The 20,882-nt window shown below is 49.5% G+C and overlaps 1 protein-coding gene across 1 annotated transcript; it reads right to left on the reverse strand.

Moving 5' to 3' along the window:
- Positions 1–15,990: 15,990 nt before the first annotated feature.
- Positions 15,991–17,082, reverse strand: LOC129404410 (malate dehydrogenase, cytoplasmic-like). Its single transcript, XM_055136890.1, has one exon. It carries the CDS (start codon positions 17,080–17,082, stop codon positions 15,991–15,993), a length of 1,092 nt encoding a protein of 363 aa, XP_054992865.1.
- Between the last annotated feature and the right edge of the window lie 3,800 nt (positions 17,083–20,882).

Raw genomic sequence — 20,882 nt, forward strand, 5'->3', positions numbered from 1 at the left:
ACATCCCTATCAAAGAAAAGAACGAGCTACATAGCAACCATCTGATTCCATTGTCTCAGCATTCACACAGTTGAGGTGGTAATGGCTCAGGTGGATGAAGACACTCCAAAGGCAGAACACTGGGAAAGGGGACACAGTTCCTAGAGCAATATCAATCAGGTTTAGAGATAAAGCGTTGTAGATATAAACGTCTTCTACAAGGAACGTTGTTGAGAGGAAGGTGATCAAAGGTCCATGTTAATATTTTTCTTCTATTGGAAAAAGGAAATTTCCCTTCTTTTTTTTTATTAATAGTTTATTTTTAATTAGTGAGTCAACGTGAGGGTACAGTTACAGATTTATACATTTTTGTGCTCATGTTTCTCCCTTACAAAGTTTGATAACCCATTCCTTCACCAGTGCCCATTCTCCACCACCAGTAAACCCAACATCCCACCCCCCCTTGGAAATTTCCCTTCTTTGGTTAAAAAGCGTGGTGTGCAACCAGAAGGCACTGAAGCGAAAACGGAGGGTGGGAGAAGGACACACACCCAGAGAGGCGCTCCGGGGGGCGCCTTCCTGCCCTGGCCTGAGTCTGGGCCCTCGCAGGCCCCGGAGCCCTCGGCCTCGCAGGCGCGAAGGTGCATGAACAGAAGTTCTGAGGACGCACTTGCTGATACACGGAGACTCAAACCAAACACGGAACCCACATGCCAAGGGGCACCTGGACAGCAGCAGCAGCGGCACCTTCTCTGGTGCCTGGAGATGTCCAAAAGCACAGCGCTGCCCACTGCTCCACCCCCCCCCAACAGAAACAAGTGGTCAGGCCTCAGGTACCGGGACCCACCCTGCGCGCTGCCCAATCAGCTTCAGCCCATCAGCTGGCCAGCCCTGTGGGCGTGGCCTCCAGCAGCCTAGAAAAGGCCCCAGGCCTGGGTCCAGCTCACTGTCCCTTCTGCTGCTCAGCCCTGCACACCTGTCGCCGGGAGCTGAGCCATGGAAGACCTTCCAAGAGGCAGGAGGCCAGTCCGGACGCAGCCTGGGGGACCAGGTCCCCGCCCCCGCAGCCCCACAGAGAGGGGAGCAGCCTCACGGCCAGGAGGAGGAGGACGCAGGCGGCGGGCCCCAGGGCAGCAGGCCCAGTGCTCTGGGCGCAGAGGAGGTGAGTGACCCGGGTCTGCAGAGATGGGATGGGGTCCCTGCTGGACTGCAGATGCCACAGATGGGCCGGGCGGGCCTCAGGGGTCCCAGATCTGATTCTCTTAATCGTGGTGCTGCTGCCCCGGGAGCAGGCCAGCCCAGAGCTTCTCCTCAGCCCCAACCCCCTGGGCAGAGCCGGTCTCAGAGGGTTGGTGGAGCCACAGGCAGGCAGCTGAGACTCAGGGAGACACAGGAAGGGCGGGGTGGGGGTCTCCTAGAGGCTGTGGGGTGTTGGGTGGGAGGCGCCCTCTGGGGTGGGGCTATGCAGGAAGGGTGCTCCCACATGTACCCTCCCGATAGCCTTTCCAGACCCCCAGAATCCAGGCAGGGACCCTCACTCCTGTCCTCTCTCCACCCACAGCGCCCCCCAGGCCCAGCCAGGTGCCAGATGACGCCAGACAGAAGCGATGCAGAAGCCCCGATGGTGCCCCCGGCGCTGGACCCCGGGAAAATGGACCCCGGGAAGAGAAGGGGAGAGGCTGGCCAACACCCGCCCGAGGGGCAGCCAAGCCCAAGCCTGAGTCCAGCAGAGCAGAGCGGCCCCGCAGAGCTGGTAGGTGATGGAGGAGGCGGAGGTGACCCGCGGGATGCCCCGAGAGCCCTACAGGGCCGGGTGGTTCCACACTGACCGGAAGTGCTGGCATGCGCCAGAGAGAGGAGGGCGCTATGGGGGTCTCAGATCCCTTGGCAGGGTGGGCAAAGGCTGTGGGAGCCCTTAGGCCTGGCTCCAGCTCCCCTGATATCTTCTCCTCTCTCCCGTAGGTCCTGCCGACACTTCTGGTCGCCCCAAGAACAAGAGGATCCGGTCCAGATCCCCAGAGGGCAGCGTCAGCTCAGCCCATAGCCAGGGCCGGCTGGAGGCCAGGCCCCGTCCCCGCAAGCGCCGCCGACACCTGTCTGCACCTGCCCAGGAGCCTAGTGGGGACCCTTGCTCCAGGCTCCTCACCCACCTGGGCGCCCTGCAGGTGGCCCTGGACGAGCTGCAGGCTCCGGGGGGCGCCTTCCTGCCCTGGCCTGAGTCTGGGCCCTCGCAGGCCCCGGAGCCCTCGGCCTCGCAGCGCGCCTGGCTCTCCTGGCAGCTGGCACAGGCGGGCTCCAGCCTGCACTGGGCGCTCAGCACCCTCCAGTCCCTGCTGGCACAGCAGCCCTGCTGCACGGCGGGACAGCCCGTCCTGCAGGGGGCGCCGTGGGGCGCGCGGAGCCTCTGGTGGCCTTCACCGTCCTGAACTCGGACTCTTTACAGAAACGGTCTCTCTAGGAATGATGTCCAGCCCTGCTGTCGGTGTCCTTGGTGGTAGCTTGCACCCAATGCGAAAATCATCCACATCCAGCCCCCGAACGCGGCCCCACACCCCACTGGCACTTCGTTCGGCCGAGAACTATTCTCTCTGGATGCAGCCGCACAGCCGACTGGTCCACGCTCCTCTCTGGGCGAGCGGAACCAATGAGGGAAACTCTGTCTGCACGGAAAGAGACTTGGGTGGAGAAGGTTTCAGCTTCCAACGTGTCCTAATATTAAACTTTCCCCTTAAATGTTTTTATTGTTCTTATGATAAATAAAGTCGTGCCAAATATGTGTTCTGGTGTGCTTCATTATCCTTCCTCCAGGGCTGTTGACTGATTTCAGGGGTCCAGGGTGCCCCGACACATTTCCTCCAGCCCAGGCTAGGGGGTTCCTAACCGGTTGCAAAGCTTTGGATTTGGGCAGAAACATGAGTGTCCTTTCTTTTTTAGGGATGTTCCACTCTTCTGGAGTTTTCTGCTTTCTTTCTTGTTTTCCATTCTCCTCAAATGAGAGTTTTGTATCTTATCAGAGGTATAATTTTTGCACTTCTTAAAGATATATTAAAACAGAACTTTAAACTACCTTAGGTGTTCTGTTTTCTTTTCTTTCTTTCCTTTTCTTTCTTTTTTTTTTTTGTACTTTCACTTTTTTTTTTTTATAATTTATTTATTTTTAATTAGAGAATCACCGTGAGGGTACAGTTACAGATTTATACACTTCTGTGCTCACACTTCCCTCATACAAAGTTTGGGAACCCATCCCTTCACCAGTGCCCATTCTCCACCACCCGCAAACCCAGTGTCCCTCCCACCCTCCCCAATCCCATCTCCCCCCCACCCCACCCTGCCACTGTGGCAAGGCATTCCCTTCTGCTTTCTCTCTCTAATTAGCTGTTGTGGTTTGCAACAAAGGTGTTGAGTGGCCGCTGTGCTCAGTCTCTAGCCCTCATTCAGCCCGCAACTCCCTTCCCCCACATGGCCTTCGACTGCAATGTAGTTGGTGATCGCTTCTCTGAGTTGACCTTTCCCCGGAACGTGAGGCCAGCCTCGAAGCCATGGAGTCAACCTCCTGGTACTTATTTCTACAGTTCTTGGGTGTTAGTCTCCCACTCTGTTATTCTATATACCATAGATGAGTGCAATCTTTCTATGTCTGTCTCTCTCTTTCTGACTCATTTCACTCAGCATGAAACTTTTCATGCCCATCCACTTGACTACAAAATTCTTGACCTCCTTTTTTCTAACAGCTGCATAGTATTCCATTGTATAGATGTACCAAAGTTTCCTCAACCAGTCATCCATTCTGGGGCATTCGGGTTTTTTCCAGATTCTGGCTATTGTAAACAGTGCTGCGATGAACATACATGTGCAGATGTTGTTTCGATTGTACTTTTTTGATTCTCTGGGATATATTCCCAGCAGTGGTATTGCTGGGTCAAATGGGAATTCAATATCTAATTTTTTGAGAGTCGTCCAAATTGTTTTCCAGAAGGGCTGAACCAGTCGGCATTCCCACCAGCAGTGAAGAAGGGTCCCTTTCTCCCCACATCCTCTCCAACAGCGGTTGCTTTTGTTCTTTTGGATGTGTGCTAGTCTCTGTGGTGTGAGGTGGTATCTCATGGTTGTTTTGATCTGCATCTCTCTGATGATTAGTGATGTAGAGCACTTTTTCATGTGCCTTTTGGCCATTCGTATTTCTTCCTTGGTAAAGTTTCTGTTCATTTCTTTGCCCCATTTTTTGATGGGGTTGGATGTTTTCTTCTTGTAGAGCTCAACCAGTGCTTTATATACCATTGATATCAACCCCTTATCTGATGGGTATTGTGTAAATATCCTTTCCCATTCTGTGGATAGTCTTTGTATTCTGGTCACTGTATCTCTTGCGGTGCAGAAGCTTTTTAGTTTAATGTAGTCCCATTTGTTGATCTCTGTTTTTACTAGATTGCTTAGTTCCGTGTCACCTTTGAAGATACCCTTATCTTCAATATCGTGGAGGGTTTCGCCGACCTTGTCTTCAATGTACCTTATGGTTTGTGGTCTAATGTTGAGGTCTTTAATCCATTTTGATCTGACTTTTGTGCATGGTGTCAGGTCAAGGTCTAAACCCATTTTTTTGCATGTGGTTGTCCAGTTGTGCCAGCACCATTTGTTAAAGAGGCTTTCCTTGCTCCACTTCACTTCTCTTGCTCCCTTATCAAAGATTAGATGGTCATACATTTGGGGTTGTGTGTAGGGATATTCCACCCTGTTCCATTGGTCTACGGCTCTGCCTTTGTTCCAGTACCATGCTGTTTTAATTGTTACTGCTTTGTAGTAAAGTTTGAGGTTGGGGATGGTGATGCCTCCCATCATCTTTTTCCCAAGAATTGTTTTAGCTATCCTTGGACGTTTGTTATTCCATATGAATTTTAGGATTGCTTGATCCATTTCTTTGAAGAATGTCATGGGTATATTTATAGGGATCGCATTGAATCTGTATAATGCTTTAGGGAGTATTGCCATTTTGACAACATTGATTCTCCCTATCCACGAGCAGGGTATATGTTTCCATTTCCTCATGTCCTCTTTGATTTCATGGAGTAGCGTTATGTAGTTTTCTTTGTAAAGGTCTTTTACTTCCTTGGTTAAGCTGATTCCGAGGTACCTGATTTTCTGGGGCACGATTGTGAATGGGATTGCTTTTTTCATGTCCCTTTCCTCTGCCTCATTGTTTGCATATATGAAGGCCATGGATTTTTGGGTATTGATTTTGTAGCCTGCAACTTTACTGTATAAGTCTATTGTTTCTAAGAGTTTCTTAGTAGAGGTTTTAGGCTTCTCTAGATATAGTATCATGTCGTCTGCAAATAGTGAGAGTTTGATTTCTTCCCTTCCTATCTGGATGCCCTTAATCTCTTTTTCTTGTCTAATAGCTATTGCAAGTACTTCCAGTACTATATTGAAGAGGAGTGGTGAGAGTGGGCATCCTTGTCTTGTGCCTGATCTCAGAGGAAAGGCCCTTAGTTTTTCCCCGTTGAGGATAATGCTTGCCGTAGGCTTGTGATAGATGGCTTCGACTATCTTGAGGAAAGTTCCTCCAAACCCCATTTTGGCAAGGGTTTTCATCATGAAAGGATGTTGGATCTTGTCAAATGCTTTCTCTGCATCTATTGATATGATCATATGGTTTTTATCTTTCCTTTTGTTGATATGCTGGATTATGTTGATTGATTTCCGAATGTTAAACCATCCTTGCATCCCTGGGATGAATCCCACTTGGTCGTGGTGTATGATCTTTTTGATGAGTTGTTGGATCCTATTTGCTAGTATTTTGTTGAGGATCTTCGCATCGGTGTTCATCAGGGAAATTGGTCTGTAATTTTCTTTCTTAGTGGTGTCTTTGTTTGCTTTTGGTATTAGGGAGATATGTGCTTCATAGAAACTGTTTGGGAGAGTTCCTGTTTTTTCAATTTCCTGGAAAAGTTTGAGGAAAACAGGCAATAGGTCTTCTTTAAATGTTTGGAAGAATTCGCCAGTGAAACCATCTGGGCCTGGGCTTTTGTTTTTGGGGAGGTTTTTGATTACCGTTTCAATTTCCTTAACATTGATGGGTCTATTCAGGTATTCCAGGTCTTCTTTCTTCAGTCTTGGGAGATTGTAAGAATCAAGGAATCCATCCATTTCTTTTAGGCCTGGCACCTGTCCGCCGCCGCCGTCGGATCCTGACCAATCTCCATCCTGCAGGTAAACAGGCAATCCCTTGGAGAGCCTGCCTCAGCGCGGAGAAGTCCCCTCCCCGCCCCCTGCCCGCCGCGGCTCGGGGCTTCTCCTGAAGCCCCTGCCTGGCACCTGTCCGCCGCCGCCGTCGGATCCTGACCAATCCCCACTCTGCTGCTTAGGGGCGTGTCCTCATATCAGGGGGCGTGGCCTAAAAAGTGGGCGTGGCTTCTTTCCGGAGCGGCGGCCGCTAACGCGGCCGCAGTTATTCTTTGCTACCTCAGCTCAATCTGTACTGTGTATTCCTTTGAAAACTCACTTTTGCGATCTCAAACATTTACGCAAAATACCCATTAGCTTAGGCTGACACTATAAAAGCTATCAGTGAATAAGGGAAGTTTAGCACAATCGGAGCCCCTTCTTCCCACAAAAAGGAAGAGGAATAAAGAACTACAAGGTGCCAACTCTGCACTTCCGTGACAATATGAAGAAACAGCGAAAATCCCCTCCACCAAGAGAGGGAGAACAAAAGATACTAGAAACCTCAAAACAGTCTCCCAACATCTACGACCTCTCAGATAAACAATTCAGAGAGGAAATATGGAGGAGAGTCGACCTACTCCAAGCAAATATGGAACAGACATCCAATAAATTAAGGGAGGAGATGAATCAAGCGCTGGAACGGTCTACCAAGAAAATACAGGAAGAAATGAGAGCAGAAATGAGAGCAGAAATTTCAAACCTTCGAACCGAAGTCTCACAAATAAAGCAATCGGTAGATGAAATAAAAATCTCACTAGATGCCCTCAACAGCAGAATGACTACAGCCGAAGACAGAATCAGCGAGCTTGAGGATGAGCTGCAGAAAGCTTACAGACAGCAACAAATCATGGCCAAAGACCTCAAAATGGCTATAGAGCGAATCAGAGCCCTGGGGGATGACTTCAAGAGGAACAACATAAGAATCATTGGACTACCAGAACCACAGGGAAGTAACCCCAATGAAAAAAACATAGTCAAAGACATCATCGCTAAGAAATTCCCAGAGCTGGAGAAGGCAGGCGTCCAGATACAAGAAGTCCGAAGAGTGCCAGCAAAAAGAGACCCAAATAAAAAGACTCCAAGGCATATCATAGTCAGAATGGCGGATGCTGTAGATAGAGACGCAATTCTACAAGTAGCAAGGTCAAAGAGGGAAATCACATACAAAGGAGCACCCCTCAGATTTACGGCCGATCTGTCAGAAGAAACCCTCCGAGCCCGAAGACAATGGTGGGACATAGTGAAAAAACTCAACGAAATGAATGCCTCACCAAGAATACTTTATCCGGCTAAACTCTCACTCAAACTCGAAGGAACCATACACTACTTCTCGGATAAACAACAGCTCAGGTCCTTCATAGACTCAAAACCAATCTTGAAAGAAGGTCTAAAGGGGCTACTGTAAGGCAAGGAGGAGCCCCATAAGAACAACAAATCCCACAGAAAGATGACACAAAACCACATCACAATAATCTCTCTCAATGTCAATGGCCTAAATGCACCTATCAAGAGACACAGAGTAGCTAAATGGATCCAGAAATTAAACCCAACATTCTGTTGCCTGCAAGAAACACACCTGAACAAACAGAGTAAACATAGACTCAAAGTCAAAGGATGGAAAACAATCCTCCAAGCAAACAACCCCCTTAAAAAAGCTGGAGTGGCCATCCTGGTATCCGACAACATAGATTTCAGGATGAAAAAGATCAAAAGGGACAGCGAAGGTCATTTTCTGTTTATCAAGGGATATGTACAACAGGAAGAAATCACACTCTTAAACGTATATGCTCCTAACGAACGACCGGCTAAATATTTAAAACGACTCCTAACAGACTTCAAAGAGGACATCACTAACAGCACAATTGTAGTCGGAGACTTCAATACGGCCTTATCACCTCTAGATAGATCCACAAGAACAAAACTCAACAAGGAAACACTGACCCTGAATGAAGAAATTGAAGAGAGAGGCCTAATAGACCTATACAGGGCCTTACACCCCAAAAAGAAAGAATACACATTCTTTTCCAGTGCACATGGAACATTTTCAAAAATAGACCATGTACTGGGCCCCAGAACATACCTCAATCGAATCGGAAAAATAGAAATTGTATCAACCATCTTTTCAGACCACGATGCGCTGAAGATAGAAGCTAACCACCCACAAATACGGAAAATCAAATCAAACACCTGGAAATTAAACAATTCCATGTTGAACAATGAGTGGGTCAAGAAGGAAATCAAGGAAGAAATCAAAAGATACTTAGAAACAAATGAGAATGAAGACACGAGCTACCAAAACCTATGGGACGCAGCTAAAGATGTGTTAAGGGGAAAATTTATAGCTCTCCAAGCATTCCTCAGGAAGGAAGAAAGGACCCACATAGATAGCTTGACTTTACGACTCAAGACCCTAGAAAAGGACCAGAAAAAGGACCCCAAACCAGACCGAAGGAAAGAAATAATAAAAATTAGAGCAGAAATTAATGACATCGAAACCAAAAAAACAATCAGAAAGATCAATGAAACAAAGAGTTGGTTCTTTGAGAAAATAAATAAGATTGATAAACCGCTAGCAAGTCTCACAAAGAAAGAAAGAGAGAAAACTCTAATAAATCGAATCAGAAATGAAAAGGGGGAAAAAAAAAAAAAAAAAAAAAGAAATGAAAAGGGGGACATCATAACAGAAACCAGTGAGATTCAAAAGATCATTAGAGACTACTTTGAAAGTCCTTTTCTTTTTGGTCACACCAGGTGATACTCAGTGGTTACTCTTGGCTCTGCATCAGGTATTACTCCTGGCTGTGCTCAGGGGACCATATGGGGTGCTGGGAATTGAACTTGGGTTAGCGGAGTACAAGGCAAATGCCCTACCCTAGGTACTCTTGCTCCACCCACATTGTTTTGATTTCTAACAGAAGGCTGTTGATACTAAAATATTGTTGCTTCTGCAAATTGATGCATGTTCCTTCAGAAAACAGGCATTTTTATTTAACCACTGTGACATAGTTACAGAACTTTTATGTTTGAGTTTCAGTCATACAATTATCGAACACTGATCCCTCCACCAGTGCACATTCTCCACTACCAATGTCCCTAGTTATACCCCCCTCTTTCCATCCCTCCCCCAGCCCCTATGTCTGAAATTTTCCCCCATACTTTCTCCCTACTTTTGGGCATTATGGCTTGCAATATAGATTCTGAGAGGGTTTCACGTTTCGTCCTTTATCAACTTTATCCACATCCAGCCCTGAATGCGGCCCCACAACCCACTGGCACTTTGTGCGGCGGAGAACTACTCCGCTACTCTCTGGTCGAGCTGGAACCATTTAGGAAAACTGTCTAAACTAAAGAGATGTGTGTGGGAAAGGTATCAACTCCTAATGTGGCATGATATGTAACTTTCCATTAAATGTTTTTATTATTTTTTGTGACAAATAAAGTCGTCCAAATTTTTGTTGTGGTGAGCCTCATTTTCTTTTCTCCAGGACTGTTGATAGGTCTGAGGGGTCCAGGGTGCCCCACACATTCCCTGCAGCCCAGGATAGAAGATTCCTAACTGGTTGCAGTGCTTTGTCCTAGATTTGGGCATAAACATGGGTGCCCTTCCTTTCTTAGGGCTGTGCAACTCTTCTAGACTTTTCTGCTTTCTTTCATGTTTCTCCAGTCTCTTCAAATGAGAGTTTTCTATCATAGCAGAAGTATAATTTTTCCACTTTCTAAAAATATTTTATTGAATCACCTTGTGAAAAGTTATATAGCTTTCAGGCTTAAGTCTCAGTCACACAATGATCAAACACCCATCCCCTCACCAGTGCACATGTTCCACCACCAAGAACCCCAGTGTACCTCCCATCCTACCCCCACTCCTGCCTGTGTGGCTGATGATTTTCACTTATTTTCTCTTTACTTTGTTTACATTCAATATTTCAACAGAAAACTCACTACTATTATTTGAAATTTCCCCCCAAGTATCAGACATGCTGAAAAGGCATCATTTGATCATTTGTTTTACATTGCTGAGAATGAAGAGCATATGAGGTTTTGGGTTTCTGGTATTTTAATGATTAAGTCCAGAGAAATTTCTGCCAGAAATTGCATCATTGCAAGCCTGTACCTTGTTTAGTGGGCCTTAAAAGATGGCGGTGCCATTCCATCACTGGGGAAAGAAAATGCGGAGAGAGAAAAACCTTTCCCCTCCCGGAGTGGCATGGGGCTGTCGTTTAGTTCAAAGTCTAGAGGCATTTCTGCAAGAAGCCACTGGGTGCCAAAAGTAGTTAGTTGGCCTCGGGGATCATGGGCATTCTCCACTTCTTAAAGATATATTATAACAGAACTTTAACTAAACTACCTTAGGTGTTCTGTTTTCTTTTTTCTTTCTTTCTTTTTTTTTTTGGATCACACCTGGTGATGTTCAGGGTTACTCCTGGCTCTACTCAGAAATTACTCCTGGCAGTGCTCAGGGGACCATATGGGATGCTGGGAATTGAACTCAGATTGGCCATGTGCAAGGCAAATGCCCTACCCTCGGTGCTATTGATCCAGTTCTGGTGTTTTGTTTTCTACCAGAAGGCTTTGATACTCAAATACTGTTATTTCTTCAAATTGATGCATGTTCCTTAGGAAACAGCCTTTTTTTATGAATCATCATGAGATACAGTTAAAAAAACTTTCATTTTTGTGGGGCTGGAGCAATAGCACAGCGGGTAGGGCGTTTGCCTTGCACGTGGCCGACCCAGGTTCTAATCCCAGCATCCCATATGGTCCCCTGAGCATCGCCAGGGGTAATTCCTGAGTGAAGAGCCAGGAGTAACCCCTGTGCATCGCTGGGTGTGACCCAAAAAAAACCAAAAAAAACCTTTCATGTTTGAGTATCAGTCATATAATTATAAAACACTGATCCCAACACCAGTGCACATTCTCCACCACCAATGTTCCTAGTTATACCCCCCTTTTTTCTATACCACTCCCAGCCCCTGTGGCCAAAATATTCCCCCATACTCTCTCTCTACTTTTGGGCATTATTGTTTGCAATATAGATACTGTGAGGCTATCACATTTGGGTCCTTTATCTACTTTAAGCATTCATCTCCCATCCCAAACGATTCCTCCAGCCATCATTGATTTACTAATCCCTTCTCTATTCCAGCTTCCTTCTCCACCAGCTCATGAGATAGTCTTCCAACTATGGAGTAATATTCCTGGCCCTTGTGCTTCTGTCTGTCTCATATTATGTTATTTTACATTCCACGAATGAGAGCAGTCATTTTTCTGTCCCTCTTTTTCTGACTCATTTCACTTAGCATGATACTGTCCATGACCATCCACTTACAAGAAAATTTCATAGGTTCATCTTTCCTAACAGCTGTATAGTATTCTGTTGTGTTGTTATCAGCATTTGAGGTGCCCGCAATCAACTTGAAGCTTTACCAGTTTGAACCAATGTGAACCTTATCGATATTCTATGAATGGTAGCTATGGAGCCACATGAAAGACTTGGTGAAAGGTCACTGTCACTGTCAATTCTTTGCTCACCGATTTGCTCGAGTGGGCACCAGTAACATCTCCATCGTGAGACTTGAGACTGTTTTTGGCATATTGAATATGCCACAGTTAGCTTGCCAGGCTCTTATGTGCAGGCGAGATACTCTCGGTAGCTTGCCTGGCTGGCTCTTGGAGAGGTAGCTCACTTATCTTTTAACATGGAGACATTCAAGTAACATTTGCAAATGAGAGGCTATCTGGGGGTTCCATGTGGGAGCACCCTTCCTGCATAGCCCTACCCCCAAGTGAAGCCCCACCCCAACACCCCACAGCCTCTAGGAGACCCGCTCCCCGCCCTTCCTGTGTCTCCCTGTGTCTCAGCTGCCTGCCTGCGGCTCCACCAACCCTCCGAGACCAGCTCTGCCCAGGGGGTTGGGGCTGAGGAGAAGCCCTGGGCTGGCCCCTGCTCCCGGGGCAGCAGCATCACGATCAAGGGAATCAGATCTGGGGCCCCTGAGGCCCGGCCCAACCCATCTCAGGCATCTCCAGCCCAGCTGGGACCCCATCCCATCTCTCCAGACCCGGGTCACTCACCTCCTCTGCGCCCAGAGCCCTGGGCATGCTGCTCAGTTGCCCGCCACTTGCGTCCTCCTCCTTGCCGCAGGGCTGCTCCCCTCTCTGTGGGGCTGTGGGTCCGGGGACCTGGTCCCCCAGGCTGCGTCCGGACTGGCCTCCTGCCTCTTGGAAGGTCTTCCATGGCCTCAGCTCCCGGCGCCAGGTGTGCAGGGCTGAGCAGCAGAAGGGGCAGTGAACTGGACCCTGGCCTGGGGCCTTTTTAGGCTGCTGGAGGCCACGCCCACAGGGCTGGCCAGCTGATGGGCTGAAGCTAATCGGGCAGCGCGCAGGGTGGGTCTCGGTACCTGAGCCCTGACCACTTGTTGCTGCCGGGGGTGGGGGAGGTAGAGGGCAGCGCTGCGTTTTCGGACATCTCCAGGCTCCAGAGAAGGAGCCGCTTCTGCTGCTGTCCAGGTGCTTCCTGCATGTGGGTTCAGAGTTGCGTGTGTCAGCAGATGCGTCCCCGCAGCTGCTCTTCGCGCTCCTTCGCCCCTGCTCTTCTCTCTCAGTATAGGCACCGGCACAGTGGGGCCACTCGGGGTCCGGCTGTCTCTAAACCCCCCTGGGACACACTGCAGCAGACCAGGCTCCATCTGAAGGCAGCAGCGAGAGTGCCCCGCCCCCGTGCCTGTTGCTCTCCGAGGATCCCCGCGCCCTGGACCACCCCCATGGCTCTCATGCCTGTTGGTTGGCCTGAGGGGTGCCGGTGCTCCACCCACTCCCCGGATGAGATGATGAGTCAGCGGGCAGCACTGCTGTCCTGCATCTGAACAGAACCTGGGGTGTGCTCCCTTTCTAGGCTCTCAAGATCTTGTTCTGGAGCCTTCTCCCGCCCTCCATTCCCGCCCCAGTCTCCTCTGGTTCCACACCAGATTTTTTCTTCACACAGGAAGAAAACTTCCTTTTTCCACATGGCAGAGAAATATTAACATGGAACTTTAATCAACTTCTTCTCAACAGCATTTTCTAGTAGAAGACATTTATACCCACATCACCTTATCTCTAGAAGTGATAGATATTCTAGGAACCGTGGCTCCCTCTCCTAGTGTTTCGCCTTTGGGGTGTCCTCATCCACCTGAGTCTTTGCCACCTGGACCTGTTCTTCTGCACCAGTGCTGAGCCAATGGTGTCCAATGGAAGGATGGTTGCAACGTAGCTCGTTCTATATGTATTTATTCCTTTATTTCAATCAAGGAGGTATTCACAGAACATTGAGAAATGATACGTATCATTGTGGTTCTAAATACTAACTCCTTTGAAGCGTAACTGTTGGGGGTCATCACTTTGGCTCTATGGTGGAGATATTATTGGCAAGTTGCAAATAAAAACTGTTTTGAGGGGCTGGAGCGATAGCACAGTGGGTAGGGTGTTTGCCTTGCACACGGCTGACCTGGGTTCGAATTCCAGCATCCCATATGGTCCCCTGAGCACCGCCAGGGGTAATTCCTGAGTGCAGAGCCAGGAGTAACCCCTGTGCATCGCCGGGTGTGACCCAAAAAGCAAAAAACAAACAAACAAACAAACAAAAAAACTGTTTTGAGAGAAGCTTGTATAGATTCCTATGCATTGTCAACATTGTAGTGGTGTGTATGTTAATGCTGTTGGAAATGTGGTTTCCTGTTTTGTTTTGTTTTTTAATTTTTTTTGTGGCATTGGTTGCAGCTTCTGTGCTTGTTTTTTTTTTTTTTTTTTGCATTACCAGGTCCCCGTCTGCAGGTTTTGTGAGTTCCCACAGAACCACATCCACTCTGCCAGCATGTGTATATAAAAACTTCATCTGTCACCCACAGCGGGAGGTCCACACGCTGATCTGGGGCAGTGGAATACCCCACTGAGCAGGTTCCAGTACTGGGATTCTCTAGGCTGCTGGACACCACTCCCAGAGGACCTGGGCAGGGGTGACAGAATTAAGCTGGCCTGGCTGCAGGATGGGTGCCCGGGGACCCTTAGCCTTTGTGTGATTAGAATAGATAGATTTCCAGGAGGGTTTTGAATAATGTGTTTCCGAAGAGGGCTTGAGAGGCCAATTAAGTATGGAAATCTCTGCTTTAATAGAGAAATGAATCATCACAGAGGCAACAAGCCTAAAAATTGGGAAACCAATGGGAACACAGAAGATAGCAATTCATAAAGGGAAAAAGCAATTGAACATAAAAGATAGCAATCTATCCCAGCCTCCCACATGGTCCCCTGAGCACCGCCAGGAGTTATTCCTGAGTGCAGAACCAGGAGTTAACCCCTGTGCATAGCCAGGTGTGACCCAAAAAACAAACAGGAAAGAAACAAATGGGAAGATTCTTCCTGTGAATATATGTCCAGTCAGACACATGGGAAATTGAGATGTTTCCCAGCGACTGTTTCTCTGGACTCATCTCTCCTTGGCCTCTAGGTGACCATTTGTTCCTCGGTTTACCATGGTCCTAAAGAGCTAAAGACCAGAAGACAATTCAATACCCAGGAAACTTCTTTGAGAGCAACTGGGCAGCTGAGTGAGCCCTCATGACCCAGCAAATATGCTAGGGGGTCATTTCGAAGGCAGGAGTGAATACGCTGGAGTGCGAGCATCAGTCCAGGTCCCATTGCAGCCCCCCCCCCCCAGCCTGCTGTGACCTCTGCCTCATCCATATGTGTTCACATGCATGTGTTTCTATGACCAGTATTCCCATTGCCGGGTTCTCTGATGGCTTGGTCTCTGCAGGGGGCTGAAAGAGCTCATGACACAAGGGCCAGGAATATTGCCCCATAGTTGGAAGCCTGTCTCATGACCTGGGGGAGAAGGCAGCTGGAATAGAGAAGGGATCACTAAGACAATGATGATTGGAGGAATTGTTTGGGATGGGAGATGTGTGCTGAAAGTAGATAAAGAACAAAATGTGATACCCTCTTCATATCTGTATTGCAAACCATAATGCCCCAAAGTGGAGAGAGAGTATGAGGGAAATAGTCTGCCATGGAGACACAGGGAGGGATGGAAAGGGGGAGTATACTGGGGGCATTGGTGGTGGAGAATGTGCCCCAGTGGAGGGATGGGTGTTTGATCATTGCGTGATTGAAACTCAAACATGAAAGCTTGTAACTATCTCATGGTGATTCAATAAAAATTTAAATAAATAAATAAATAAATAAATAAACAAATAATAGGAAAGAGCTCATGGGCTGTAGGGTGCCCTCATGGACAGAAGGGTGGGGACTGGGAGCGAATCCTGAGACCCACTGATCTGAAACCCCCTGGATCTCAGGATCAGACATCGGTGACACAGATCCCAGCTTCAGGACAGCAGATGCTGCACCGACTTGCACCCCCAGGTTCCCATGGGTAACAGAGAGGTTCTGCGCCAAAACAAGCTCCATTCTCCCATGGGCAGCGGCTTCCTATGACCGGGAGGACTGATGGGTGACCAGGACCTGAGGTCCCTTTCCCCCCAGCTGCCTTCTGCACCCTGAGTGACCCTGAGTGCAGAGCCAGGACCTTCAGCACCAGGACTTCATGCAGACCCTGCCCCAGGATTTTGACCGTGTCCTCAGCTTCAAGGACTCAGTCCCCCTCCCCTTCCATCTCTCCCGTCAGCCCCTGTCACAGAGACCTGAGCATGACACTGTTCTTCCTTTTGATGAAAACCACAATTTATTTGGAATCAGAAGCTCTCCATCTCGGACTTGTGCTCCTGTCCACATGTCACCCCATCAGCGCTATCAGGCTTTGGAAGTTGGGGCACAGAGGAGCTTGGATTCTTCAGCTTTGGGGACTTTCTCATCATCATTGATCTGGGCGATTTTCCAGTCGGAGAAAAGCAGGTCCAAAGCGATTTCCTTTTCCTGGATCAGTTCCTTGGCAGCCTGCTCCATCCTGGCATAGGAAAAATCACTGATGGGGAGTCCGGGCACCACCTTCCAGGTCTTCTCCTGCACCGTCACCGGGAATGAGCAGAACAGATCATCGGGGAGCCCGTAGGGGTTGCCATGGGAACTCACACCCATGGACACAAACTCTCCCGCCGGGGTGCCTTGCCAGAGGTCTCTGACATGGTCACAGATGGCTTTGGCGGTCGCCATGGCCCTGGGCGCCTGGGTCCCCAGGGTGCCCGTGGGCACACACGGCTGCATGCTGCGGAGGAAGTCTTCCCGGAGCCAGTGGTCGTCCTGCAGAGTCTCACGCACGCCTGCCTGCCGGCCGCGCACTCTCACCGTGGCCTGGGAGGCGTCTGGGAACAGCATGGAGCCGTGGTTGCCCCAGATGATGACATTCTTCACGTCAGTCACGGGCACCCCGAGCTGGCCCGCGAGCACCACCTGGGCCCGGTGCTGGTCCAGACGCGTCAGGCAGGTGAAGTTCTGCCTGGGGATGGACGGCGCCCACTTGGAGGCCACCAGGCAGTTGGTGTGGGCGGGATGGCCCACCACGATCACCCGGACGGACCTCTTGGCGTGCTTATCCAAGGCCTTGCCGTGGCCCTGGTAGATTTTCACGTTGGCCCTGAGGAGATCCTTGACGCCCAGGGCCGCCTCCTTCCTGCACTGGGAGCTCAGCAGAATGGCCACGTCCAGGTCTCTGCAGGCCAGCTCCTCCACGTCTGTGGCCACCACGTCCCTCAGGAGGGGTAGGGCACACGCTTGCAGCTCCGAGGCGAGGCCCTGCAGGACCCCCATCCTGGGGGGCACGTCCAGCAGCCCCAGAATGATGGGCTGCTCTTTGCCAAAGACAGTCCCCGTGGCAAGGTTGTAGAGCAGGGAATGAGCGACGTTTCCCGCGGCCCCACTCACCAGCACTCGGATGGGCTCAGCCATGGGGACCCTGGCGCAGACGGAGGCTGCCCTGCAGAGAGAGAGAGAGGGAGAGAGAGAATAAGCACCCAGGGGTCCATTGGTGTCCACGGCGGCACAATTCCAAGGATGCTGTTCTCAGCTGAGCACGCCAGGCAGGCACCCAAACCAAATGGGGAGGGATGTTGGCCTTGCAAACCAAAACAAACACAGAAATAAACATGTCCCATAAGGACTGTGCGCCTGTGCAGACCCGCCTCCAGCCCTGCCCCCTCCAACCTCACAGGGCGGCCTGAGATGTCCCGAGTTCTCACCCAGGCGTCGCTGGAGACTCCCAAACATGGCCAGGGTGGCTCTGTAATTCCCGGATCCCTGTCTGGGGTGCCCCGTAGGGCCCAAGCAACTCCACAAACCCCCATTGAACTGCTCCCGTTTGACTGAGAATCCCTGAGCGGGGTCCCGAGGCTCGAGAGCACCACTGAGGAGTCCTGCATCCGTCCCCCAAATCTGGGAATTAAATCCTGTGACACCCCCACCTGGGGGCTTCTTGTTTGGGGAGATGGTTTTGGGGAGGGGGATGACACCCCGCAGTGCTCAGGGCTTACTCTTGACTCTGCACTGACGGATCACTAATGGCGGACTCTAAAGCACCATATGGAGTGCTGGGGATCGAACCCAGGCCGGCTGCATGCAAGGCAGGCACCCTATCCGTGGTGCTATTGCTCCGGTCCCCAAATCCTGTGACAGACCGGGAAGAAAGTGTTCATTTCTGCCAGTACTGCAGAGCAAAAGCCCTGCTTTGGGGCTGGGGAGGGGGGTTGGGCAGTTGCAAAATAGCCTGTTCCACAGGTTCTCTGTAACAAGCACGCAGCGGGGTGAGGGGCCCAGCTCCAGACCCTAAAGTCCCCAGGAGATGGAGCCCTAAAGTCCTCAGGGCCCCCCGATGGGGGACACATCCTTCTGGACATCTCAGAGGTTTCTGTCCCCAGGGGACCAGGCCCACAGGCTCCCCAGGGCTACTCAGCACCTGCCGATCCATGCTGCAGGCCTCCTGGGGGCCTCCAGACACCACCCAGGCCCGGAGCGCTCCAGGGTCTCAGGACAGCCTTTCCAGGCCCGGCCCCACGGAGAGGGCGGCTCTCCCACGCAGGACATGCTGGGCTGTCTGTGGACGCGGGCTGAGGGCCTCCCTGCTGCTCCTGCTCTCAGGAACTTCCTGTGGCCTCGATCCTCCCCCTGAGTCTTTCACACCTCTGCACCCCCTCCCCAACTCTCACCGCTCTCCAGGGTTCTCCCTGAGAAGGGCCATACCAGGGTCTCTCCCCACCTCTGGAAGTGTCCGGAAGACCTCCCCAGACCAGGTTCCAAATGTAGGGATCAAACCAATCGTCCCTCCTCCCACACCTGTCTCTCTCCGGAGACCCCCAGGCCCTGCCCCAGGCCTCATCTCCTCCAGCCCTGTGATTGGCTTGAGGGGCCCGTGCGCTCCTCCATATTCCTTCAAGTCCAGGCCCAGAGATGGCTCCGAGGGCAGCAGCAGGGCCCTGGATCTGGACAGAAGCTGGAGTTAGCGCCACACTTCTGAGGGTCATTCATGGCACGGACACTGTCTCAATCTGTGAGCCATAATAGTCAAATGAAAAGACCTTGAAGTCCCAAAGTGTCCTGAATGACTGGAGTCTCTCCTTGCAGTCGGTCTGCGGGCCAAACAGTCCTACAGAAGGTTCTAGAATCATTCTAGAGTGGAAGAACCTGAATTGGGGGGCAAACTGTTGTATAATATCCTGTGTGGAACCTTCCACCATCATTCAAGGGTATGTCATAGAAGCTTCTAGAACCATTGCGAGGTGGAAGTACTTGGAGGGGTTACTTGCTGAATGAAAATCCCTGTGTGGAACCTTCCACCACCATTGAAAGATTATGTCACAGTAGGTTCTAGAACCATTGTGAGGTGGAAGGACCTGACTAGAGCATATGAAAATATGAAAATTTGCCATATGAAAATCCCTGCATGGACTCAGAGGAGCCTTATGCATGAGAATGAATCTGCTGAAAAACCCAGGTATATGGAATTAGTGACTGCAATCTCCAGGCTCTCATGAAGTCAGGAATGAGAGACCATCCCCCATCCCCCTGTTCTTCCGGGAGCTTGGCAGTCTCACGTATGGCCTGCCTCTAGCACCATGTAAGCTCATTAATGACCATGATCCAGAAAATCACATATAAATCTTGGAAGACCAACAAACTGCAGAGATGCCTCCAGATCCCAAAGTCACCATCTAGTTAAAAATTTAAGTCCAGCTCTATCATCCTATTTAACATTTTACAATTCCCGGAGTGACATCTCATACTCCTTGCCACTGATGTGCCAGGAGTAGCACACCACAGTGGATGGGATGTGAAGTGGAAGGCAACCAATCCCGATCAAAAAACATAAGCACATAAGGCTCAATCTGGAACAACATCTTAGTGCTCTCTTATACGAGAGCTTAATTCCTCCCGGGTGAGATGCAACAATCTTCACACACTTTCCTCTAAGGAAACTTTTGGATCGTGTTAAGTGGGTTGTTCATAGCAAGCAACACAAAATAAATTATTTAGGATCTACCTTTGGGGCAGCTTGGGTGGTGGTGGGAAAATTCAAAATCATCATAGTGGGAAGGTGTAATGGTGGTGGGATTGGTGTTGGAATATTAAATGTAATAAATTATTGTTAGCAACTTTATAAAAATAAAAAATATTTTTAAAATCCCTGCATGGAAACTTCTGCCAATATCCCCAGTGGTTTTTTTCCCACAGTTTTTTTTAAACTGTGATTAACTCTTTCAAAGTGGTGCTAGGTAAGATTGTATCTCTAAAATGTCAAATAACAAGATGTGTCTTAGAGCTCCGATAGTGACCCTGCTGTAAAATTTGTTGAAGAAAGATATTATTTTTGCTTTTTGGGTCACACCCAGAAATTCACAGGGATTACTCCTGGCTCTGTACTCAGGAATTACTCCTGGTGGTGCTTGGAGGACCATACTGGATGCTGGGGATTAAACCAGGTCAGCCACGTGCAAGGCAAACACCCTACCCGCTGTACTATCACTCCAGCCTCACATGAAATTTGTTGAAAACTGAAATGATGAGGACAGAATTGGATCCGTAAGAGTCTCTCTTTGTGGGGAGCAGTGAGTGACCACTGACCGCACCCCGTTAGGGAAGGAGGCGTGATGGAGAGCGTACACCTGAGTCAGAGGGACATCTGAGTCAACCCCCTCAGTTGCTCATTTCTTCCACTCCACATCTTAGCACTTAAATATTAAACAAGATTAAACTCTCAGAATATGTGCACAGACAATGTTGTCAGGCTCAGACACCACTGTTAGTTTTCTTTCATAGCAACAGTGAAGAGTAGACTATCCTAGAGACGTGTGTCCCGAGTAATCATTTGTTCCCTGAGTACATCTCACTCCCCTCCTTGCCCCTGGGTCTGGGACTCAGTACAGCACTGCCAGATGTGCTTGAAAACGGTCAGGGATCTTAAGATGATGACTGAGAATTCTTGTAGTATTTCCCACGAGAACAGGGGTTCTATTTTATTTTATTTTATTTTATTTTATTTGGTACACAGAGTACAAGGCTCTCTTTTTTTGTTATTTATATGGGGTGCCACGGTTGACAATAATATAAAGCCGATGCTTTATTTGTCCAGTGGTACAGCAGCGCAGCCACCGGCAAAGGGCCAGGACCCCCCCCCCTCCACCTCTGTCCACCTGTACCGTCTACCTTGTTCTCAAAGCCTGATCCCTGCTTAAGCTGTCTGTTCTACGAGCGCAAAG

Source organism: Sorex araneus, chromosome 1 (genome assembly GCF_027595985.1).
Source record: "Sorex araneus isolate mSorAra2 chromosome 1, mSorAra2.pri, whole genome shotgun sequence".
NCBI classification, from domain to species: Eukaryota; Metazoa; Chordata; class Mammalia; order Eulipotyphla; family Soricidae; genus Sorex; species Sorex araneus.